This window comes from Hyla sarda, chromosome 1 (genome assembly GCF_029499605.1).
Source record: "Hyla sarda isolate aHylSar1 chromosome 1, aHylSar1.hap1, whole genome shotgun sequence".
Classification (NCBI taxonomy): domain Eukaryota; kingdom Metazoa; phylum Chordata; class Amphibia; order Anura; family Hylidae; genus Hyla; species Hyla sarda.
In genome coordinates, this window is record NC_079189.1 from 480,702,773 (window position 1) to 480,725,027 (window position 22,255).

Below are 22,255 nucleotides of genomic sequence, written 5' to 3' on the forward strand. Positions count from 1 at the left end.
GTTATTGTAAAATAATGGCAGTAAAAAAGCAGGAGGATACCTGTAGTGTGAAGGGGGCCTTACCTGTTGGGGGACTAGGGTAAAACGCAGAGAGTCTTCATGGGGGACATTTATCAAAACCTGCGCAGCGAAAAAGCAGTGCAGCCGCCAAAGGAACCAATCACACCGCCTCATCTATCTTTAAAAAGGCTTATGAAAAACAAAGGAAACACTGACTGCTATGAGTAACATCCCCACCCCTCCTCCACACCTCTACAAAGGTATTCTGTACTTCGTATAATAAATAAATCCAAGTTTTATCAATGTATCTCAAAGTGTGGAACCAATGTGTAAATCTACAGAACGCAAAGACTTTTTAAGCAGATGGATGTAGAAGCCGACACTTTTATAAAAGATAAAAATCATAACTAAGAGTCAATTTTTATATTTCTACAAATTTGGGCGACTCTACTTCTGTGCATATTGTTTAGCAGAGGAGACATTTTTATATAAGAAAAAAATTACTTTATTAAAGGGGTACTCCCGTGGGAAACTTTTTTTTTTTTTTAAAGCAACTGGTGCCAGAAAGTTAAACAGATTTGTAAATTACTTCTATTAATAAATCTTAATCCTTCCAGTACTTATTAGCTACTTAATACAACAGAGGAAATTCTTTTCTTTTTGGATTTCTCTGATGTCACGACTAGAGATGAGCGAACTTACAGTAAATTCGATTCGTCACAAACTTCTCGGCTTGGCAGTTGATGACTTTTCCTGCATAAATGAGTTCAGCTTTCAGGTGCTCCCGTGGGCTGGAAAAGGTGGATACCGTCCTAGGAGACTCTTTCCTAGGACTGTATCAACCTTTTCCTGCCCACCGGAGCACCTGAAGGCTGAACTAATTTACGCAGGATAAGTCATCAACTGCCGAGCCGAGAAGTTCGTGACGAATCGAATTTACTGTAAGTTCGCTCATCTCTAGTCACGACCACAGTGCTCTCTGCTGACCTCTGCTGTCAATTTTTGGAACTGTCCAGAGTAGGAGAAAATCCCAATAGCGAACATATGCTACTCTCGACAGTTCCTAAAATGGACAGCAGAGGTCAGCAGAGAGCACTGTGGTCATTACATCAGAGAAATCAAAAAAGAAAAGCATTTCTTATGTAGTATACAGCCCCTAAAAAGTACTGGAAGGATGATTTTTTTTAACAGAAGTAATTTAGAAATCTGTTTAACTTTCTGGCACCAGATGATTTAAAAAAAAATAACTTTTCCACGGGAGTACCCCTTTAATGGCTAAGAATGAAGGACTATGCCAAACATACCAATTCCAGCAACACTGGGTATGAGATGGCAGATGGCACAACAACCACCCGGAATGGCACAGAGAGATTCTATAGAATATATCTTCAAGCAGAAAACTGTTGTCACAGGACGATCACCCCCATATATGAGGACTTTAGTTTCCTAGATTTTTTTCATTCAATGTTTCTCTAGATTAGTATTTTCCCAAGAGTGTCTTCAGCTGTTACAAAACTACAACTCCCAGCATGCCCGGACAGCCTTTGGCTGTCCGGGCATGCTGGGAGTTGTAGTTTTGCAACAGCTGGAGGCACAATGTTGGGAAAACACTGCTCTAGATGCAGTTTTTATCTTGTTGGGATGCGCCTTTCCTCATCTAGAACAACAAATATTTATTTTTCATTTTAATAATGTATAAGGATTTTGTTTCTACCAAAGTATCCTAAGAAATTCAAGGCCTCCTTAAACTACACCACTCTCTGCCACCTGCTCAGACAGATCACCTTTTCAAAAGATTTACCCCAGTCACGCTTTGCAAGATAAACGCAACCTAACCAAAAGGAAAGGCTTAAAAAGAGCCACAGGAGGAATCTACACCTAGAGTGAGAACGACAATGTCCTGTCCGTTCTTGTGCATTACAAACAAAAGATATCATCTCACCCACATGGCCTGAAACAAAATAGGCCCACACTGTTCTCTATACACAGGCTTAGTGCAACCAAATGGTCAATTAGGTCATAGCCTCTGGAAACAGTCCATTTGCTGTATTTTCCTTCAGAAAGAATTTGAAGTGACTAAACAATAAAAGGGAAGATCTAAAGAGTGATCCTACAGCTATATACCAGCAGAAACTGTGAATTCATCATTGTCCATTGCTGGAAATGAAGGTTCGTGTAAAAAAAAAAAAAAAAAATCAGAAAACTGCTGAATTCACATAATCACACATTTTCATTCCCTTGATAGATTAAGATATTCATTTAAAAAAAATATATATATGGTGCATTATTTGTATGTGTGTGTCCAATATACAGGCCACAGTCTGAGATCTCCCTATGTGAGACTATTTCTCCTTGCCCTTGTTTCTGCTCCCAGTTTAGTGCGGCCACCAGTCAGGACTACCCAGCAGACTGGTCCCGATATGTTCCCATATGTTGGCACAGGACTGCAGCCAATCACAGGCCTCAGTGGTTAAACACAGGGGCAAATACCCTTGACCACTAAGGCCAGTGATTGGCTGTAGCATCCTGCGCTGAAGCTATGGGGACATCATTGTAGCACCAGGCAGCCTGTGGTACTGACCCGGGAGCAAGTGGAGAAGTTAAAAACACCCTCAGGGTAGGAAGAAGTGCCATATTTTGCTGCATATTTTCTGCTGCACATTTTATTACTCACTGAAGTAAATAGCTAGCAAAATCAGCTGCAGAAAATACACATCAAAATATGGCACGTGTGACCCTACCCTTAGGGTGGATTTACTCGTACAGTATTCTGCACATAAGTGATGTGCAGGATTTAGAGCTCCAGATTTTATGCTGCAGATTCCAATATGTACTTAATGACTGAACACAGCTTCAAATCTGAAGCATCAAATCCTGTGCAGGATATTGTTAATGTGAATAGACCCTTAAAGGGATACTCCACCCCTAAACATCTTATCCCCTATACAAAGTATAGGGGAAAGGATGTCTGATCAGAGGTCTCACTGCTGCACACCCGGCTGCGGCCCCAGAGGCTCGTGATGTCACGGTCATGCCCCCTCATGACGTCACGCCACGCCCCATCAATGCAAGTCTATGGGAGGGGACGTGGGGACCGTCACGCCCCCTCCCATAGACTTGCGTTGAGAGGGAAGGCATGACGTCACAAGGCAGGAATGGCAGTGATGTCACGAGCCTCCGGCGCCACATAGCTAGTCATCAGGCCCTTGTGATGTCATGGTCACGCCCCTCCATTCATATCTATGGGAGGGGGCGTAACGTGTTATGTGTTTCCGAAACTGGAGACGCAGGTCTGCAGAGAATGCGGGTGCTGCAGGGAGATTGCGGGGGGACCCAGCAGCAGGCCCCCCAGGATCAGACATCTTATTCCCTATCCTTTGGATAGGGGATAAGATGTTTTTGCCCAGAATACCCCTTTAAATGCAACCGTAGGTTGGCAACCCCCCATACACACTGGATGGGCAGCTGATATACTCAAAATTGTTGGGTTCATTTAACAATAATGTAGGCTTAAGAAAGTTAAGACAAAATAAATAACCCAAAGAAATAAGACATATAAACAGGGTGGGCACTGAGAGATGGCAGATTTGTTTTGAGAAGTGAACGAATATGAACGCTCAGATGCATGTGTAAGCCAAATGAGACAAGTTCTCTGCATACAACCTAAGGGAGGGGTGGAGTAAAAAGGCAGTCAGGCAAGATTAGGAGCTACATTACAAAGCCATGAGCAACAGGCACTCAGGTATAATATAGAAATGCAATAGCAAGTTAGAAATTGTTCTATAAACGCCCGCACTTATAATGTATGATCACCACTTTGGCACAATGCCCATTATCTGGGCATTCTTCTCTTCTGCTATATGTCAGGGCAGTATGAAGCCCAAATATTGCACCAACTGAAATCTAAAGACCAATACTATATCCGTACATTCATATGGAATCCGCTCTATGAATTGATATATATTAGGTATAATTTCCCATAGAAACATTGCTTCGGAAAGTGAGAATCTCTCTGTACTACAGAACCATCAATAGGCACCATACTATACAGCAGTGGTCTTCAACCTGCGGACCTCCAGATGTTGCAAAACTACAACTTCCAGCATGCCCGGACAGCCAACGGCTGTCCGGGCATGCTGGGAGTTGTAGTTTTGCAACATCTGGATGTCTGCAGGTTGAAGACTACTGCTAGAGGCTTTAGTATAGCATGCTGGGAGTTGAAGTTTTGCAACAGCTGGAGGGCCACACTTAGAGACCATGGTGCTAGAGGCTTAGCTCTGCAATATCTACAGTAAACTAAGATGTGTATAGTGCACCAGCAATCATAGTTTATTATTATTTTTTTTATAAAAATGTAATCAAAAGTTTTCCTACTTCCGCCACATACTGCACATACTTTTGGCAAAAACATACTGGCTGCCCAAGCACAACAAGGGGTTGTGCAGAATTAGAAAAACATGTTTGTTTCTTTAAAACACAGCGTCACACCTGTCCACAGGTTGTCTGTGGAATTACAGCTCGGCGCTGTTCACTTGTATAGAGCCAAGCTGCAATACCAAACACAACCCTGTTTTTGGAAGAAAACTGCCGTGTTTATACATACACAGGTTAGTAATAAGGCAACCCTAGAGCTACAGATAATTCTGTATAATGCTGGATTGCAATGTGGCATGCAACAGGACATCATATGATAACAGGTCTGTACGTCCCTGTCTCAATCATGCAAATAGATAAGAGGGGTCTTAAATAAATTAGCGGGGTCTTCTCTCCAAAGTGGGAAAGGACTGAGCATGCTAAAATCCAGACATCAGGGCCTGTACGGCTATCACCCACATGACCGGTGCCAATTACAGAACTATACACAGATTTTTTTCATAGTAGTACAATTCCAGTTTCTGCACATGTAAAATTAGACTTTCATGCAAGTGCATCTTCCTACCCATTCAAGTCAATGGGTAGGAAAATACATAGCAGCAAATACGCAGAAAAATACAGTGTGTGACTCTACTCATATGCAGATATTACTTATATACTAGTGACATGCATGGCTTTTCCACCTAAAAGGGGTTCTCCACTGCCCTGCCTTCCGGAGCTCCGCTCGCAGCGTACGGAAGTTTATTACTCCGAACGCGGTGTGCGGGCTTCCGTGTTCGAGGCCACCCCCTTGTGACATCACGCCCGCCCCCTCAACGAAAGTCTATGGGAAGGGGGCACGCCCCTATCCCATAGACTTTCGTTGAGGGGTCGGGCGTGACATCACGATGGGGCGGGCGTGATGTCACGAGGGGGCGGCCTCGAACACGGAAGCCCGCACACAGCGTTCGGAGTAATAAACTTCCGGACACTGCGAGCGGAGCGGAGCGCCGCAAGGCAGGGCAGTGGAGAACCCCTTTAAAGGGGTATTCCAGGAATTTTTTTATTTAACTATGCTACAGGGGCTGTAAAGTTAGTGTAGTTCATAATATAGTGTCTGTACCTGTGTGTGATGGTTTTTTCACAATTCTTCTGTGATATTTATTTTTACCAGTATACAAAATGACTGTTTCAGATTTTTCCCAGGTTGCAATGCGGACGAGACCTGACTCAATAGTTAGCTGATGACAGGGAGCCAGTCTGCTTCAATGGGTGGAGCGATCGCTTGGTGGGAGAGAGATCAATCTGCAACAGCTGTAGGCACCCTGATTGAAAACCACAGGTCTTTTGAATGGATGCAGCTCATTTATGTTTCAATGGGTGGGGTGGCTGATGTGTGGGAGGGAGGAAAATGGAATTGTGGGATTTGTAGTAAAAAAAAATAAAAATAAAAAATCAAAAAGGAAATACCAGCTCACAAAAAGCTAGCCAGTGTGTTATGGTCATCTCACAACATAGCCATTTAGCCTCAAGACAAGCGCAGATCCTTCTAAGCATGTCCATTACTGTCTGCCAGGTACGTACTAAAATAACCTTATGGTGGATAACCCCTTTAAGACTATGGTCACACAACAGAAATTCCACTCAAATTCCCTAAGCAAAGCTTGATGCTGTATTTTTTGCAGTTTGGCAGAATTTGGATGGAATTTCTGTGTGCTCAAAACACAGAATTCTGCAGAAATTCAAAGGCCCAGTGACTTCAATGGGACTGCGCCAGGAATTCTGCAAAATTTAAAGACATGTTTAGTGTTTTTCTGTTTATGTGAATGGCACAGCAGAATCCCCAGTCAACACAATGTGCAGTACATTTTCCGGAATTTCCCAGCAGATTCCGCTAGGACATTCAGCCGTGTGGACATAGCCTTAAAAGGGGTACTCCACTAGAACTTTTTTTTTTAAATCGACTGGTACCAGAAAGTTTAACAGATTTGTAAATTATTTCTATTTAAAAATCTTAATCCTTCCAGTATTTATCAGCTGCTGTGTGCTCCAGAGGAGGTTTTTTCTTTTTGAATTTCCTTTCTGTCTTACCACAGTGCTCTCTGCTGACACCTCTGTCCATTTTAGGAACAATCCAGAGTAGGAGCAAATCTCCATAGCAAACCCCTCCTGCTCTGGATAGTTCCTGACATGGACAAAGGTGTGAGGAGAGAGCACTGTGGTCTGGCAGAAAGGCAATTCAAAAAGAACAGAAAGTCCTGTGGATCATAACAGCAGCTGATAAGATTTTTTAATAGAAGTAATTTACAAATTTGCTTAACTTTCTGGCACCAGTTGATTTAAAAAAAATGTTTTTTCCAGTGGAGTACCCCTTTAAGGGTATGTTTACATTACAGAATTGATCCACTGAAAGGAGGAACAGGTTCATTATTTTACCGGAATTATGCACGGACTGCATTGCCATCAGTGTAAACATACCCTAAATCTTCAGGATCTGAACCAGATAAGGCCCCTTTCACACTATAAAATTCATCCGTTTTAAAGATCTGTTTAATATTCCGTTTGGAAAACTCTTAAAATCAGTCATTAAAGGGTTACTCCGCCCCTGGCATCTTATCCCCTATCCAAAGGATAGGGGATAAGATGTTAGATCGCCGCGGTCCCGCTGCTGGGGACCCCGGGGATCGTCGCTGTGGCATCCCGCCATCATTACTGTGCAGAGCGAGTTCGCTATGTGCGTAATGACGGGCGATACAGGAGCCGAAGCAGCGTGACGTCATGGCTCCGCCCCTCGTGACATCACGGCCCGTCCCCTTAATGCAAGTCTATGGCAGGGGGCGTGACGACCGCCACGCCCCCGTCCCATAGACTTGTATTGATGGGGCGGGCCGTGACGTCACGAGGGGCGGAGCCGTGACGTAACGATGCTCCGGCCCCTGTATTGCCCGTCATTGCGTGCAGAGCGATCTCGCTCTGCGCAGTAATGATAGCGGGGTGCCGCAGCAGCGATCCAGCAGCGGGACCCCGGCGATCTGACATCTTATCCCCTATCCTTCGGATAGGGGATAAGATGTCTAGGGGCGGAGTACCCCTTTAAACGGCCGTTACAAAATCCCATTATAGTCTATAGGATTTTTACATTACCCGTTTTAACCAGTCATAGCCCGTTATTAATAACGGACGTTATTTTGTGACGGGAGAAAATAACGGGAGAAATAGTGCATGCACTATTTCTTCCGTTCTTTTTCCCGTCATAAAATAACGTTTGTTATTAATAATGTGTTATGACAGGTTAAAACGGGTAATGTAAAATCCAATAGTCTATAATGGGATTTTGTAACGGCCGTTTAAAGGCCAATTTTAAGGGTTTTCCCGAACGGAACTTTAAACGGATGAATTTTATAGTGTGAAAGAAAGGGGCCTTAGAGTATTTTTGTTTTAGCCTTATCCCATTTTTGGCTAAGATTTTGCATAAAACACCGCACAAAAAAGGTATGACCCCCAGTGTACAACTACAGCCAAAGGATCTCTGCTCCTGGCACATTCTTCACTGCTCATGATGCTTTGCATGTAATTATACACATCGTGTCCAGCATGCTTCAGAACTGGCAGGCCTGCAGTTTTCTGTGACCTTCCGTTCTTATCTTGTCTGTAGTGACAGGCCTGACGCTCCAGATTCCTGACTTGATTAGAGGATAAGATTGGGCTGGTCTGGAGCCAGGGATAGATGCCACCTATGTGTGTAATAATCCGGGCCGCAGCAAGCAATCTGCACTACAAAGATGGCTTATATCCCCCCCACCAGCAGATGTTAGCTTGCATGTGCTGAATAGTGGAATATAATGCCACTGTCCACCAGGAAAGAAAGCTTCCAGGACCAATATGTATTCTCTACCCCATTCCCATTCAATTTATACCACCGTTTTCCAATTAGGGTACCTGAAGCTGTTGCAAAACTACAACTCCCAGCATACCCGGACAGCCGAAGGCTGTCCGGGCATGCTGGGAGTTGTAGTTTTGCAACAGCTTGAGGTACCCTAATTGGGAAACACTGCTTTATAGTAAGGTCATAATTCAGGTCTCTTTAGGGAAAAGGGCCAGATAGGATTGTAACCTCTCCCCTCACAGTTTCGTCGGAGACATTGACAAAAATTCCCCATTCAGAAGACGCTTATTAAGTATAAAAATAAACGTACAGCGGGCCAAGAAAAGGATTCATCAAGTGTTTTCCTGAGAACGGCCCGGCCACGTGGGGATTCATTACAGGTTCAGAAAATCTCAGGGGCCAGGTAGCCATGGCTCCTGGGTTATAAATGATGGCACTGAAATTACCAGAATGCTATTTTTTTTATTTTTTATTTTATTTTTTAGTAAAGGATATGCACATTTGGAAAAGGTTTTTATACCTGTAAGGGTATGTTCAAACCTGCATCAGAGGCTCTGTTGTTTTTGCATTCATCTGTTCGGTCACCGGAGCGGGGGGGGGGGGGGGGGGATGGAAAAATAAAACAACAGAGCCCATTAACTTTAATGGGATCAGTTGGGTTTCTGGCCATTTTACTGACCTTTACCAATAAATAAACAAATAAAATAAAAATAAATACTGCTTGCTACATTTTTTTGTCCATCGGGGTAGGTTCACACCACTTTTTTGCAATACAGTTTTTTTTATCAGGTTTTTGATTTTAAAAAAACCCAGATTCCTCAAAACCTGACTAACCTGTATCAAAACATGTGGACAAAGTTTGTTTATCTGTATACGGTTTGAAAAATGATGTACGGTTGCATCCGTTTTTTAAGAAAAAAAACGTATACGTTTTGAATTTTCACTCCATTATGAATAAAGTTTCACTTGTTTGATTGAAATTCCAAGAAAAAAAACTGTGCAAAGTCAAAAACCATATGGTAAAAACTTGATGGAACGTACGCACATATGGTTCTGTACGGTTCCCATTGACTCCCATGTTAAAAAAAACGTATACGGGTCAATACGGTTTTTCACCCGGACCAAAAACCGTGGTAGGCCACGGTTTTCTGTCCAGAAAAAAAAAGTAAAAAACCGTGTGGTGTGGAAAACAGACAACTGTATACAATATGGTGCATATGGTTTTGAATGGAAAGTCTATGGCCACGGTTTGCTGTACGGTTGCATACGCTTTTTTTTTTTTTTTTTTTTTTTTTTTTTAAACGTATCCAAAAACTGTATAGAAAAATCGTGGTGTGAACCAACCCTTACTATGATCAGAACTTGCAATGCCCCAATAAAGCCTCAGATGCTGGTGTGAACATAGCCTAACTGGATACAGAGATTCAACCATCTCTCTAGCTTGCTGTACATAACCTGATCAATATAAATTACACAAGCAAGTGGATCTTTGAAGATTAAACCAATATATTATACAGGTCGCACAAGTTCACAGCATTATACTTAACAGGACAAAGCACTCTTACCTTGTCCAGTTCATCATGCAGCTCTGCCAAGCTGGGTCTCAGTAACTTCTCCCCAAGATCTGCCGCTGTGTGCCGATAGTGATCAATCCTGGGCACAGCATCAATGGTGTTGTGCCCAAAGGTCCGCAGGTAATAGGTATTGGTGTGAGTATCATAGTGGTAGTGATGACTAGTTCCACCAGAATGCAGGCTCCCTTCACTTAACACTGTGTCTCCATTCTGAAAGCTCACCCCACCTCCACCTTCACCACTTGGCATCTCAGGAGAGCTCCCATCTGTATCAGCCGGGTCCACAAAGTTTACCCTAAATCGACCTTTGGCTTCCTCTCCGCCTGAACCCCCTCTTCCTCTATGAGTTACAGCAGGCTCTTGATCCCCGGTAGCTGCTTCCCGGGATCCTTCACTGACCGGATCCACTTGGAAGCGGCTTTGACTTGGAGTGGGACCCAGGGGCCTGCCCGCCTGGGCATCATCGATTTGTAGTCCTTCTTCGTCCTGAACAGATGGCGGAGAGGATGCTGAGGATTTCCCTGGCTCAGCCAGGGCTGGTGATAACTTTGTCTTCTTTTCCATGTGTTGTTATTTCTCTGCAGCTCAGCTACACTTTAGATGATGGGAAGATCTGCCAATGGAATCACATAGATAGAGGAGAGATCGGTCATCAAGTATGATCTACTATGTCAGCACTCCCCTGCTCTACAAGGCTCTGATAACACTGCTCAGCCCAGGCTGCTATGTTTTGTCACTGATGTTCCACCTCCTCATCATCCAAAATACACCTAACAAAGTGTAAGCGCACACCCAGCCGTCCCCGACCACCACTCCTGTGCTGAGGAATGATGAATGTGACTATTGTGAGAGGACATGGGAGGAGAGCGGGCGTGGAAAGACGCCTCTCATTTCCATGAAGGGACAAGTAGACGCTGTGTGTGTGCAGCAGCCCCCAGTACACATCCTACAACCCTGCACTCTACTGATCTATATACATGTTACTATAGGTGACTCATAGCAATCGCGTATTATCTTCAGCAGCTCCCATCACTGGCTGGCACAAGGGGCATCAGTGTGACCTTGGGATGTGAGGATCGGTCCCGAAGCTTCAGTCACTGCATGTGTAAGACTGCAGCCTGGGCAGCTCAATATACAATCTATACTTTACTGTCTGATCACCCCATATATGACAACCAATAGAGCACTGTATATAATACTGCACTGTATGACCACCCCGTACATGATGCATCTATAGAGCACTGTATATAATACTGCACTGTATGACCACCCCGTACATGATGCATCTATAGAGCACTGTATATAATACTGCACTGTGTGACCGCCCCATACATGACAACCAATAGAGCACTGTATATAATACTGCACTGTGTGACCACCCCGTACATGATGCATCTATAGAGCACTGTATATAATACTGCACTGTGTGACCACCCCATACATGACAACCAATAGGGCACTGTATATAATACTGCACTGTGTGACCACCCCGTACATGATGCATCTATAGAGCACTGTATATAATACTGCACTGTGTGACCGCCCCATACATGACAACCAATAGAGCACTGTATATAATACTGCACTGTGTGACCACCCCATACATGATGCATCTATAGAGCACTGTATATAATACTGCACTGTGTGACCACCCCGTACATGACAACCAATAGAGCACTGTATATAATACTGCACTGTGTGACCGCCCCGTACATGCTGCATCTATAGAGCACTGTATATAATACTGCACTGTGTGACCGCCCCATACATGACAACCAATAGAGCACTGTATATAATACTGCACTGTGTGACCACCCCATACATGATGCATCTATAGAGCACTGTATATAATACTGCACTGTGTGACCACCCCGTACATGACAACCAATAGAGCACTGTATATAATACTGCACTGTGTGACCACCCCGTACATGATGCATCTATAGAGCACTGTATATAATACTGCACTGTGTGACCGCCCCGTACATGATGCATCTATAGAGCACTGTATATAATACTGCACTGTGTGACCGCCCCGTACATGCTGCATCTATAGAGCACTGTTTATAATACTGCACTGTGTGACCGCCCCGTACATGCTGCATCTATAGAGCACTGTATATAATACTGCACTGTGTGACCACCCCGTACATGACAACCAATAGAGCACTGTATATAATACTGCACTGTGTGACCGCCCCGTACATGATGCATCTATAGAGCACTGTATATAATACTGCACTGTGTGACCGCCCCGTACATGATGCATCTATAGAGCACTGTATATAATACTGCACTGTGTGACCGCCCCGTACATGATGCATCTATAGAGCACTGTATATAATACTGCACTGTGTGACCGCCCCGTACATGCTGCATCTATAGAGCACTGTATATAATACTGCACTGTGTGACCACCCCGTACATGACAACCAATAGAGCACTGTATATAATACTGCACTGTGTGACCGCCCCGTACATGATGCATCTATAGAGCACTGTATATAATACTGCACTGTGTGACCGCCCCGTACATGATGCATCTATAGAGCACTGTATATAATACTGCACTGTGTGACCGCCCCGTACATGATGCATCTATAGATCACTGTATATAATACTGCACTGTGTGACCGCCCCGTACATGATGCATCTATAGATCACTGTATATAATACTGCACTGTGTGACCGCCCCGTACATGATGCATCTATAGATCACTGTATATAATACTGCACTGTGTGACCGTCCCGTACATGATGCATCTATAGAGCACTGTATATAATACTGCACTGTGTGACCGCCCCGTAAATGCTGCATCTATAGAGCACTGTATATAATACTGCACTGTGTGTATTGTAGCCTATACAGCAGCACTGTTATATACTGCACTGTGTGTATTGTAGCCTATATAGCAGCACTGTTATATACTATACTGTGTGTATTGTAGCCTATATAGCAGCACTGTTATATACTGTACTGTGTGAATTGCACAGCAGCACTGCCCATGTAGTGTAGTAAAATATGGTGTAGCCCAATCTATGTCCCATAGTGCAAGGTATAGCACACTATGACCCATACGGCACTGTATAGCAGCACTGTGTAGAGAAGCCTGTATAGTGCAGCATCGTCCATGTGCGGTATTGTGTACTGTAGCATCGTCCATGTGCGGTATTGTGTACTGTAGCATCGTCCATGTGCGGTATTGTGTACTGTAGCATCGTCCATGTGCGGTATTGTGTACTGTAGCATCGTCCATGTGCGGTATTGTGTACTGTAGCATCGTCCATGTGCGGTATTGTGTACTGTAGCATCGTCCATGTGCGGTATTGTGTACTGTAGCATCGTCCATGTGCGGTATTGTGTACTGTAGCATCGTCCATGTGCGGTATTGTGTACTGTAGCATCGTCCATGTGCGGTATTGTGTACTGTAGCATCGTCCATGTGCGGTATTGTGTACTGTAGCATCGTCCATGTGCGGTATTGTGTACTGTAGCATCGTCCATGTGCGGTATTGTGTACTGTAGCATCGTCCATGTGCGGTATTGTGTACTGTAGCATCGTCCATGTGCGGTATTGTGTACTGTAGCATCGTCCATGTGCGGTATTGTGTACTGTAGCATCGTCCATGTGCGGTATTGTGTACTGTAGCATCGTCCATGTGCGGTATTGTGTACTGTAGCATCGTCCATGTGCGGTATTGTGTACTGTAGCATCGTCCATGTGCGGTATTGTGTACTGTAGCATCGTCCATGTGCGGTATTGTGTACTGTAGCATCGTCCATGTGCGGTATTGTGTACTGTAGCATCGTCCATGTGCGGTATTGTGTACTGTAGCATCGTCCATGTGCGGTATTGTGTACTGTAGCATCGTCCATGTGCGGTATTGTGTACTGTAGCATCGTCCATGTGCGGTATTGTGTACTGTAGCATCGTCCATGTGCGGTATTGTGTACTGTAGCATCGTCCATGTGCGGTATTGTGTACTGTAGCATCGTCCATGTGCGGTATTGTGTACTGTAGCATCGTCCATGTGCGGTATTGTGTACTGTAGCATCGTCCATGTGCGGTATTGTGTACTGTAGCATCGTCCATGTGCGGTATTGTGTACTGTAGCATCGTCCATGTGCGGTATTGTGTACTGTAGCATCGTCCATGTGCGGTATTGTGTACTGTAGCATCGTCCATGTGCGGTATTGTGTACTGTAGTATCGTCCATGTGCGGTATTGTGTACTGTAGTATCGTCCATGTGCGGTATTGTGTACTGTAGCATCGTCCATGTGCGGTATTGTGTACTGTAGCATCGTCCATGTGCGGTATTGTGTACTGTAGCATCGTCCATGTGCGGTATTGTGTACTGTAGCATCGTCCATGTGCGGTATTGTGTACTGTAGTATTGTCCATGTGCGGTATTGTGTACTGTAGTATTGTCCATGTGCGGTATTGTGTACTGTAGTATTGTCCATGTGCGGTATTGTGTACTGTAGTATTGTCCATGTGCGGTATTGTGTACTGTAGTATCGTCCATGTGCGGTATTGTGTACTGTAGCATCGTCCATGTGCGGTATTGTGTACTGTAGCATCGTCCATGTGCGGTATTGTGTACTGTAGCATCGTCCATGTGCGGTATTGTGTACTGTAGCATCGTCCATGTGCGGTATTGTGTACTGTAGCATCGTCCATGTGCGGTATTGTGTACTGTAGCATCGTCCATGTGCGGTATTGTGTACTGTAGCATCGTCCATGCGGTATTGTGTACTGTAGCATCGTCCATGTGCAGTATTGTGTACTGTAGTATCGTCCATGCGGTGCCGCCCCATCCATGTGCACTGTCCCCGCACTGGCACAGCTGGCACGGTCTCAGCACCACACTGCGGTCCAGCCGCTGCCGCCATGTAACTTCCTGCTCCCCGCACCTCATAGAAGTTCCGTCCAGAGATAACGCAGTCGCCCCCCTCCTCTCCCCCGGGGTGACCACCGCCCCCAGCCCGGCACATGCCATGTGAGCTCTGGCTCCTGCACACACACATGGCCGCATCCCCGGCACCATGATGAGGGAAGAGCCGCGCTCTCCTCTCCACCGTGTACCGCCTCGGCCCCTCCGCCCATCCTCCTCCTCCTCCCACCGCCGTGTTTACCTGCTCGCCGGTGTCCGCAGCTCGGAGCAGGCTATGCTGGTTCCGGTGTGATGCTGTGCACAGAGGAGGAGCCGTACAGCAGCCTCCGGTCCTCACTCAGCAGCCGCCTCTCTCCCGGTCTGATGTGGATGGGAGGCGCATGCGTTCCACCAGTAACACGCCGCCCCGAGCTACCGGCACCTTGGGTTACGAGCCTGTCCGGGCGCCGGTGACGTCACTGGGCGCTTCTCTGAGACAACCGCATCTTCCTCATCAGGTCACACCCCACCGCGGTACCGCAGCCGGGCAGCACGAGCCTCCACTGACACTTCTCATCGTCACTCAAATGTTTCTAATGGTGGGAAAGTTCAAGGCTATGTTCACACAGTGTATTTTCATCCTGAGTTTGGTCGCTATTGTTTTTTTTTTACCAAAACCCAGAGTGAAACAAAGAAAAAAAGATGCCCAATCTTTCCATCAGGATATTTTCACTCAGTATAAGAGCCTGTGCACACTACAGAATTATTGTCCATAGAGATTCCAGGCGGAGTTTCCATGTGCAGCGTGCACCACCCTATCGACTGGTGCTATGATTTCGCGGACATGTGCCATCCCCATTGACTGCAACGCACTCTTTGATTTCGGAATTGGAATTTTGGTGGCAGAATTTTCACAATGTGCACCTGAAAAGCTGTGATCATGTATACAGCATTTGTACCTTTAGTGTACGTTCCCACCTGGCGTATTTGCTGCTGCGTATTTTATTTTCCCATTGAAGTCAATGGGTAGGAAAATAAGCAGCAGCAAATACGCAGCAAAATACACCAGGTGGGAATGCACCCTTAAGGCTAGGTTCACACTACAGATTTTCTGCTTGCGATTCCGCTTTGAAATTGCAGGCAGAAATTCTGCTTGCTAAAATGTACTGTATAGTCAGCAGTGGTCTTCAACCTGCGGATCTTCAGATGTTGCAAAACTACAACTCCCAGCATGCACGGACAGCCAACGGCTGTCCGTGCATGCTGGGAGTTGTAGTTTTGCAACATCTGGAGGTCCGCAGGTTGAAGACCCATAGTGAATGGGTTTCCGTTCACAAATTCACACTTCGGAATTTGTGACCGGAAAATCCGCTTGGCAATTTCCGTATGAAGAATGGCATTGCACATTCTTCAGACGGAAATACTCACGTAACACATTGCAGTCTATTGGAGACTGCAGTGTCCGCACGGTCCTGAATCAGTCAGCGATGGCCGCACTCACAATCTCCGGGCGGAAACTTTCTGCCCGGAGTTTCCGCAGTGTGAACCTAGCCTGTTTAATCCATGCCTGTATCTCCATAAAAAAGACTTTATTTAGCAGATATAAACCCCTGCAGGGAGTTAGCACTGTAAGGCTAGAATTCCACTTGGTTTTTTTCTGGCAGTTTTTGGAGATCTGCCACTGCAGTTTTTGAGCCAAAGTCAGAAGTGGATCCATAAGGGAGGAGAAGTATAAGTAATTCCTTTATATGTCCTATTCCTTTTGAATACACTTCTGGCTTTGGCTCAAAAACTGCAGTGGCAGATCTCCAAAAACTGCCAGAAAAAAAACCAAGTGAAAACCTAGCCTAATGGATCCACTTCTGACTTTGGCTCAAAAACTTCAGTGGCAGTTTTCCAAAAACTGCCAGAAAAAAACCCAAGTGGAATCCTAGCCTAATACTGATCGACAGCAGACCCGTGTGTCAATCATACAGCTGCGATGGAGTGACACGGGGGAGAGAGGCGCGGCAGCACCGGGACATTTCAAACTCCTGGTCACACCACTTCCACAGCTCATGAATGAGACCAACAGGTCTTACCCAAGACTTAACACACCCGGGCATACATGTACACCCTGGAGCGCTAAATGACTTTAAACAGTAAGTGTCAGTTACTATCAGTAGCCAGACACTCACGACTAATTATCGGAAGCAGTGATCCCTTTAGATACTGTGAACAATGCTGATCAAGGTGTCTAAAGCATTAAAGGGGTCCTCTGCCCCTAAACATCTTATCCCCTATCCAAAGGATAGGGGATAAAATGTCTGATCGCGGGGGTCTGGCCAGCACAGCGGATTTACTGAACATGGAAGCTTGGGGCTTCTGTGTTCGTAACCTCATGCCACGCCCCCTCCATTCATGTCTATGGGAGGGGACGTGACGGCTAGTACACAGCGGTCGCGTCCCCTCCCATAGACATGAATGGAGGGGGTGTGACGGCGGTGGTTGCTCGTCATCCGGCATGGAGCTTAGTTTGCTCCGTGGATCGGATTATGGGGTGCAACGCTGAAGACTTTGGCTAGGGGATAAGATGTTTAGGGGCAGAGTACTAAGCATAGCTTTATACACTGAATGCAATCTAATGATTGCATATAAAAGTCTCCTATGGGGACTTAAAAAGTGTAAAATAAAAAATAGTTTTCCAATTATATAAAGTCCCTCCCATAGTAATAAAATAACCCCCTCCAAAAAAAAAAATCATAAAAATATTAAACATTTGGTATCACCTAGTGCGTAATTGTCTAAAATATTAAAATATAATGTTTGTGATTCCCCACAGTTGACTACATAAACATAAATAAAAACCAAATGCAAAATAATCAGATTTTTGAAAAAAAAAGGAATAAAAAACAAAAAAACAAACGTTGCAAAGTTACGGTATTCTTTTCGTTTCATGGTAAAATGAAACGCGTCTTTACACTGTGCAATTGGTCGCACACAAAACAAGCCCTCATATGGGTTTGTGTATGGAAAAAGTTATTCAAGAAGCAAAAAAAAAAAAAAAAAAAAAAAAAAGGGAAATACCCCCTCCATTTATCTCTGATAGATACGCAAAAACTGTATCTCCATCTCACCCATAGACATGAATGGAGGAGACGTGACGACCGCGGCTGCCCGAAGCCTAGCACAGCCAGTGTTCTAAAGATAAATGTGCCAGGCCAGAGATTGCGGGGTCCCAGCGGTCAGACGTCTTATCTTTTGGATAGGAGATAAGATATCTAGGAGTACCTACCCCTTTAAGGGATTAATAACATAACATTTTTATAGTTTGGACAATTCTGGATGTGGTGATACCAAATATGTTTATTTTGTTGTTTACTTTTTTATTGGCGGGTGATTAAAATTTGTATTATGGGAAGGTTTATATATATTTAAAAAAAATGTTATTTAAATTATTTTTTTACCATTTTACATCCATTTAGAGGACTTGAATAATTTGATCGCTTGTTCGGATGAATGCATTACATATGTACTGCATTGATCTATTAGATCAAAGGTCTGATGGTTCAGCCTGCCATAGGTAGGCTGTATCAACAGCAGAGTTCTGGCAGCCACAGAGGCCTAGCAAAAGCCTCGGGCTGCCATGACAATGGATCGACATACTGCCATCCGAACAACGGAATGTTAATGGCGCAAAATAAAGGCAGCTTAAAGGGATACTCTGCTGGAAAAAATTTCCTTAAATCAACTGGTGCCAGAAAGTTAAACAGATTTGTAAATTACTTCTATTCAAAAAAATCTTAATCCTTCCAGTACTTATCAGCTGCTGTGTGCTCCACAGGAAGTTATTTTCTTTTTATATGTCTTTTCTGTCTGACCACAGTGCTCGCTGCTGACACCTCTGTCCATGTCAGGAACTGTCCAGAGCAGCATATGTTTGCTATGGGGATTTGCTCCTACTCTGGACAGTTCCTAAAATGGACAGAGGTGTCAGCAGGGAGCATTGTGGTCAAACAGAAAGGACATCCAAAAGGAAAAGAACTTCCTGTGGAGCATACAGCAGCTCATAAGTACTGGAAGGTTTGAGATTTTTAAATAGAAGTAATTTACTAATCTGTTTAACTTCCTGGCAAAAGTTGATTTAAAAAAAAAAAAAGTTTTCCAGCAGATTACCCCTTTAACCCCTTAAGGACCCAGCCATTTTACACCTTAGGACCCGGCCATTTTTTGAACATCTGACCACTGTCACTTTAAACATTAATAACTCTGGAATGCTTTTAGTTATCATTCTGATTCCGAGATTGTTTTTTTCGTGACATAATCTACTTTAACATAGTGGTAAAATTTTGTGGTAACTTGCATCGTTTCTTGGTGAAAAATCCCAAAATTTTATGAAAAATTTAGCATTTTTCTAACTTTGAAGCTCTCTGATTGTAAGGAAAATGGATATTCCAAATATTTTTTTATTTTATTCACATATACAATATGTCTACTTTATGTTTGAATCATAAAATTGACGTGTTTTTACTTTTGGAAGACACCAGAGGGCTTCAAAGTTCAGCAGCAATTTTCCAATTTTTCACAACATTTTCAAACTCACTATTTTTCAGGGACCAGTTCAGGTTTGAAGTCGATTTGAAGGGTCTTCATATTAGAAATACCCCATAAAAGACCCCATTATAAAAACTGCACCCCCCAGAGTATTCAAAATGACATTCAGTCAGCATTTTAACCCTTTAGGTGTTTCACAGGAATAGCAGCAAAGTGAAGGAGAAAATTCACAATCTTCATTTTTTACACTCACATTTTCTTGTAGTCCCAATTTTTGAATTTTTACAAGGGGTAAAAGGAGAAAATTTATACTTTTATTTGTAGCCCAATTTCTCTCGAGTAAGCACATATCTCATATGTCTATGTAAAGTGTTCGGCGGGCGCAGTAGAGGGCTCAGAAGGGAAGGAGCGACAAAGGGATTTTGGAGAGTACGTTTTTCAGAAATGGTTTTTGGGGGGCATGTTGCATTTAGGAAGCCCCTATGGTGCCAGAACAGCAAAAAAAAAAAAAAAAAAACACATGGCATACCATTTTGGAAACTAGACCCCTTGAGGAACGTAACAAGGAATTAAGTGAGCCTTAATACCCCACAGGTGTTTCACGACTTTTGCATATGTAGAAAAAAAAATTTTTTCACTAAAATGTGTGTTTCCCCCCAAATTTCACATTTTTGCAAGAGTTAATAGCAGAAAATACCCCCCAAAATCTAATCTGTAACCCCATCTCTTCTGAGTATGGAGGTACCCCATAAGTTGACCTGAAGTGCACTACGGCCGAACTACAATGCTCAGAAGAGAAGGAGTCATATTTGGCTTTTTGATAGCAAATTTTGCTCGGGGCATGTCGCATTTAGGAAGCCCCTATGGTGCCAGGACAGCAAAAAAACACATGGCATACCATTTTGGAAACTAGACCCCTTGAGGAACGTAACAAGGGGTACAGTGAGCATTTACCCCCACTGGTGTCTGTTAGATCTTTGAAACAGTGGGCTGTACAAAATTTTTAATTTGCACAGCCCACTGTTCCAAAGATCTGTCAGACACCAGTGGGGTGTTAATTCTCACTGCACCCCTCATTACATTCCATGAGGGGTGTAGTTTCCAAAATGGGGTCACATGTGGGGTTTTGTTTTTTTTGCGTTTGTCAAAACCGCTGTAACAATCAGCCACCCCTGTGCAAATCACCTCAAATGTAAATGGTGCACTCTCCCTTCTGGGCCTTGTTGTGCGCCCCCAGGGCACTTTGCGCCCACATATGGGGCATCTCCGTAGTCGGGAGAAATTGCATTACAAATTTTGGGGGGCTTTTTTCCCTTTTACCTCTTGTCAAAATGAAAATTATTGGGCAACACCAGCATGTTAGTGTAAATTTTTTTTTTTTACACTAACATGCTGGTGTAGACCCCAACTTCCCCTTTTCATAAGGGGTGAAAGGAGAAAAAGCCCCCCAAAATTTGTTAGGCAATTTCTCCCGAGTACGGCGATCCCCATATGTGGCCCTAAACTGTTGCCTTGAAATACGACAGGGCTCCGAAGTGAGCGCGCCAAGTGCATTTGAGGCCTGAATTAGGGATTTGCATAGGGGTGGACATAGGGGTATTCTACGCCAGCGATTCCCAAACAGGGTGCCTCCAGCTGTTGCAAAACTCCCAGCATGCTTGGACAGTCAACGGCTGTCCAGCAATACTGGGAGTTGTTGTTTTGCAACAGCTGGAGGCTCCATTTTGGAAACAGTGGCGTACCAGACGTTTTTCATTTTTATTGGGGAGGGGGGCTGTGTAGGGGTATGTGTATATGTAGTGTTTTTTACTTATTTTATTTTGTGTTAGTGTAGTGTTTTTAGGGTACAGTCACACGGGCGGGGATTACAGCCGAGTTTTCCGCTGCGAGTTTGAGCTGCCACGCAAAATTTGCTGCATCACAAACTTGCAGCTTGATACTCACTGTAAGCCCCCTGCCCATGTGAATGTACCCTGTACATTCACAGGGGGGGAGGGGGACCTCCAGCTGTTGCAAAACTACAACTCCCAGCATGCACGGTCTATCAGTGCATGCTGGCAGTTATAGTTTTGCAACAGCTGGAGGCACACGGGTTGGGAAACACTGAGTTTGAAAAACAGACAATGTTTCCCAACCAGTGTGCCTCCAGTTGTTGCAAAACCACAACTCCCAGCATGCCCAGGCATCCAAAGGGCATATTGGGAGTAGTGGTTACGCAACAGCTGGAGCAGAACAGTTTGGGGACCACTGTGTAGTGGTGTTCAAGCTGTAGCCCTCCAGATGTTGCAAAACTACAACTCCCAATATGCCAAAATTGTCCAGGCATGCTGGGAGTTGTAGTTCTGCAACATCTTCCAGCATGCCTGGACAGTAAGGGCATGCTGAGGATGTGTAGTTTTGCAACATCTGGAAGGGCACAGTGGTCTCCAAACTGTGGACCTCCAGATTTTGCAAAACTGCAACTCCCAGCATGCCCAGACGCCAAGGGCTGTCTGGGCATGCTGGGAGTTGTAGTATACAGGGTCCCATTACAGCAATGCATGTCGCTTTACGGCGACGTGCATTGCTGTAAAGGGCCCGACCGCGGCTGAAGTGGAACTCACCTGTCGCCGCTGCCGCCGTCTTCATCGCCGGGATCCGGGTCTTCAGGGACGAGGTAAGTACCGGGGCCTGTCCACAGCACTCCCCCGTCCCCTGCCTCGTCTTCCGGTCTTCCTCCAGTCCTCTCCGGACATCCAGGGGCCGGGCAGGAAGTAACCGCCCCCCCCCCCCCTGCGATTGGTCGGTTAAGTAACCGACGGATCAAAGGGGATAGGAGGAGGTGGCAGGCTTGCCACCTCGCTCCTATTCTTTAGCATGGTCCTGGCTGTCTGTGACAGCCGGGATCATGCAAAATTACCGGGCGGTCGGGTCCCAGAGATCCGATCAGCCTGGTATCGCCGCAGATCGCAGGGGCGTTTGCCCTGGATGCCTGCTGAAGCTTTTCAGCAGGCATCCACTTCCGATCTCTGCCCGGGGCGCGGCAGAGACCGG

The 22,255-nt window shown here is 44.8% G+C and overlaps 1 protein-coding gene across 2 annotated transcripts in view; it reads right to left on the reverse strand.

The window, feature by feature from the left end:
• SLC12A2 (solute carrier family 12 member 2) overlaps positions 1 to 15,192 on the reverse strand; it is a 137,854-nt gene extending 122,662 nt beyond the window's left edge. The window contains exons 1-2 of one of the 2 annotated variants that reach the window (XM_056537297.1): positions 14,952 to 15,192; positions 9,805 to 10,426 (exon numbers count right to left, since the gene is read on the reverse strand). In XM_056537297.1, the coding sequence (XP_056393272.1) occupies positions 9,805 to 10,377 (573 nt within the window). In that variant the 5' untranslated portion in view covers positions 10,378 to 10,426; positions 14,952 to 15,192. Of the gene's footprint in view, positions 1 to 9,804; positions 10,636 to 14,951 lie in introns of those variants that run through there. The other variant, XM_056537298.1, reaches the window with a different exon arrangement.
• Positions 15,193 to 22,255: the final 7,063 nt, after the last annotated feature.